This window comes from Periplaneta americana, chromosome 9, assembly GCF_040183065.1.
Source record: "Periplaneta americana isolate PAMFEO1 chromosome 9, P.americana_PAMFEO1_priV1, whole genome shotgun sequence".
NCBI lineage: Eukaryota > Metazoa > Arthropoda > Insecta > Blattodea > Blattidae > Periplaneta > Periplaneta americana.
In genome coordinates this window covers 70,538,604-70,541,980 of record NC_091125.1, presented here as the reverse complement: position 1 = coordinate 70,541,980, position 3,377 = coordinate 70,538,604, and the positions used below count along the sequence as shown (strand labels likewise).

The window sequence follows — 3,377 nt, the reverse complement described above, 5'->3', positions numbered from 1 at the left end:
AACACCTATTATGCGTTTTGTAATTAAATGCATGGTTAATTAGAAAATAAGACTGAAAGTAGTGTGACTACAGCGCGTTGCACGTTCACATACTACTGCACACAGCTCTAGTCTGAACAGCTAAGTTCCGTCCCTTAATCACTTCAGTAAGATTGCCAGAATTCGTAATGGTAGTAAATAACGATTAAGTGTTTAGTTTTTGTTTAATTTGCAAGAAATCCGTCTATTTTATTGAAACACTCCAGAGGGATAAATCATTTCGCTAAAGATAAGAGTAAAAATCAGAATCGTACGCGTAGTACTTATCGAGTAAAAGAGTGTTAACATTTAGGGGGAAACTATTTTTTTTTGTAATAGAAGTATTAGTTTGAGACTAATATGGAATGGGAATTTTTTATTGTATTCTATCCAAGGAATAAGCTATTAAAATCTTCAGTTATATTACTTCCACTCTGTAAGTTATATTAAAAACAGAGTGAAGTACAACCATCTTTCCTTGACCTTTGAAGATTCCTTATTTATTACACTTCTATCAGCTAGGACAGCCACATAAATAATTTCGCAAGTGCTGACATTATTGTCAGGTATTATGATGTCTGGTTTATTTGATTATATCCTTCTGTCAATTTGTATTGGAATATCCTACAATACCAGGATATTACATATTGTCATGACAGCTTTTGAATCATGTAGAAACCAACGTTGAGAGACAGTTTCTTCCTTTTCATTGCCTGTTTAATAATGTATTCATTTATAATCATTCGGTATCTCGCGAGAACTACCTGCGCGTAAGGGAAAAGAAGAAGTGGACTGGGAAGCTTCCCTGCCTCGCTCTACTTCCATTTGCAGGTATAGACCGCTTATTTAGTCCTGACAGCTCAGCGACGCGAAAGAACGGAAGTAATAGGAGTAGTGGGGAGAGCTCCGGCCGGAGTAGAGATAAGAGCGAGTGGTCGGTAAAGAAATGCAGTACAGCTTAACTGTACTGGAAACACACCGTTCTACCAAACGCGTTACATCCGATCGCTCTGAATGCAAGCGATTGACTAACCCGAACACCCCTTGGCGTAACGTAATGGACTTGCCTGACCCAGGCGCACGTTGTCGACGACTGTAGAAGCTAAATAATCGTACTTTTGTAGCTAGCTCGCTTGTTCCCATCTTAAGGTTCTTACTAGTGTCCGAACGAGTGGTTATGTCACAGAGTCGTGGAAATGGGAGAAATCACGTGACAGTTATTTGCTTAACAGTGCCCTTTTCTTTCAATTATTTTAAATCATTGTATAATATTACGTAGACTTCCAATTTCGTTCACCAAATATTTTCAGAAAAGATTCCAACAGTCCAGTCACTAGTTCTTACAGAAGGGCTAGAGAAACGAGTGGGGGGGGGGGAGGAACCAGGATGCGACGTAACCAGTCGGACGGACATTATAAACTACGCCACACACAAGCATTTGGTTTCACGAGATAACGAATGACCTATACTTGTAACAAAATCTTCATATATATATATATAGTCGGCTTGGGTAGTATAGTCAGTATATCGCTGGTCTTCTATGCTCGAGGTTGCGGGTTCAATCCCGGCCCAGGTCGATGGCATTTAAGTGTGTTTAAATGCGACAAGCTCATGTCGGTAGATTTACTGGCACGTAAAAGAACGTCTGCGGGACAAAATTCCGGCACGCTGGTGATGCTGACTACCAACAGAGGAGAACGCCTGATGGCTTTGAGTTCGCCGGCAGCAGTCGTGCAGTGTACATCGTTCCGAGTGACTAGGAAGCGGAGCGGTTGTTGTGATAAGTTATAGTTCGATAGGTAATAGCAATATAATGGCAACTAAAATAGTGCGTCAACATACATTGAGAGCAACATTTGACAAAGAACAACAACGACCTACAGCTTTAGATGTGCACCGTTGGATAGACGAAGTATTGAAGATAAAGGATGAAGAACTACAAACCATTCAGCTTGTTGGTAAGCAAAATGCAGCATATTTAAAATTTACATCCTCTGCAAATTACGAACGCTACGTACAGAGACATACCGGTACATCAGTAGTGGAATTACTTAATGGTGCTACGACGACAGTGACAATTACACCAGCTGAAGATGATTATGTTTCCGTCCGGGTTTTAAATATTCCACCAGAAGTTCCCAATGATAGGATCCGTAATACTTTACAAAATTTTGGGAAAGTGCTTCAAATAGAAAATGAAAAATGGTCTCATAGATATCGTTACAAAATAGATACTGGCATACGAGTAGTGCAAATGGTGATCAAACAATCTATTCCCACGAATCTAACAATTGCCAATTATGAAGCGTATATCACTTACCCTGGGCAAGAACAAACTTGTTTCTTGTGTGGTAGTTCTAGTCATTTGCGGCATACTTGCCCTAACAGAAGTGTCAAAATGCCGATAAACACTGTACCTCGTACGCGACTGACATTTAGTGACATACTCCAGACACATGCTAATGTAACTACTGATGTGAGTGAAGATGGCATCCCACCTGAAATATGTGATGTACCTGGGCCATCTAACATGTCTACAAGATTAGTGAATGCTGATAATCAAAATAAACCAGTGAAAACAAACATCGAAAATGAATTGCATGCAGTTACAGACAAACCAGTAGGCAAAGAGGGTACAAATAGAGTCATCACAACATATGACGTGGATAAAACGCAGAAAGATAATGGGACTGTAACTCAACCAATACCTGATTCGGACACTGATTCAGCTGAAGAACTTCCTTCAGCTGATATGCATGGAAAGCAGAAGACAGAGGACACGAGAGGAACAGAAAAGCAAATGGGAACCAAGTTGAATAACTCTGCCATAGGAAAGATGCCTAAGAAGAAACAAGACAACAGTGCTTCAACAGCTAACACAATGAAAGAGTCCGGTGATTTGAGCAATTCTCCTGACAATATTCAAAACATCAGTAGCCTACAATCTGGTTCGATACCAACATCCATCTCGAAGAACCTGCAGCATACGGAGGATTGGTATCAACAAATGGAGCAGGATGACACGACTAACTCACAGTTTGAAGACAAAGGTCAGCAAAATATAAAGAAAACAATTACTGTTACTAGACACCGTACACATCCTTATAAGGGGGAAGGTAGTAAATTGGGGTTCCCCTTGTTAAAACACAATGAGTAATTTAACTGTTAATATATCATGTTAAGATTTTGCCCGATGTTGTATTTACCGTATTTAAGAATTTAATAGATTCAATCTATGTACAATAGATGTCAAATTAAGTTTTGTATATTAAGTACAAAAGAGTAGAGATATTATAGATTATTGTTATAATATTGTATATATTTTTTTATATAAGAATATGTTACTTGCTATTATTACT

The 3,377-nt window shown here is 38.9% G+C and overlaps 1 protein-coding gene across 1 annotated transcript; it reads left to right on the top strand.

Moving 5' to 3' along the window:
- The first annotated feature begins 1,757 nt into the window (after positions 1 to 1,757).
- Positions 1,758 to 3,175, top strand: LOC138705593 (uncharacterized). The gene has a single exon (XM_069834195.1). The coding sequence runs from the start codon at positions 1,832 to 1,834 to the stop codon at positions 3,173 to 3,175; it is 1,344 nt and encodes a 447-aa protein (XP_069690296.1). The 5' UTR covers positions 1,758 to 1,831.
- Positions 3,176 to 3,377: the final 202 nt, after the last annotated feature.

Bases quoted from the DNA above. Each gene is read 5' to 3' on its own strand.
- LOC138705593 (XM_069834195.1), top strand. From the start codon at position 1,832: ATGGCAACTAAAATAGTGCGTCAACATACATTGAGAGCAACATTTGAC.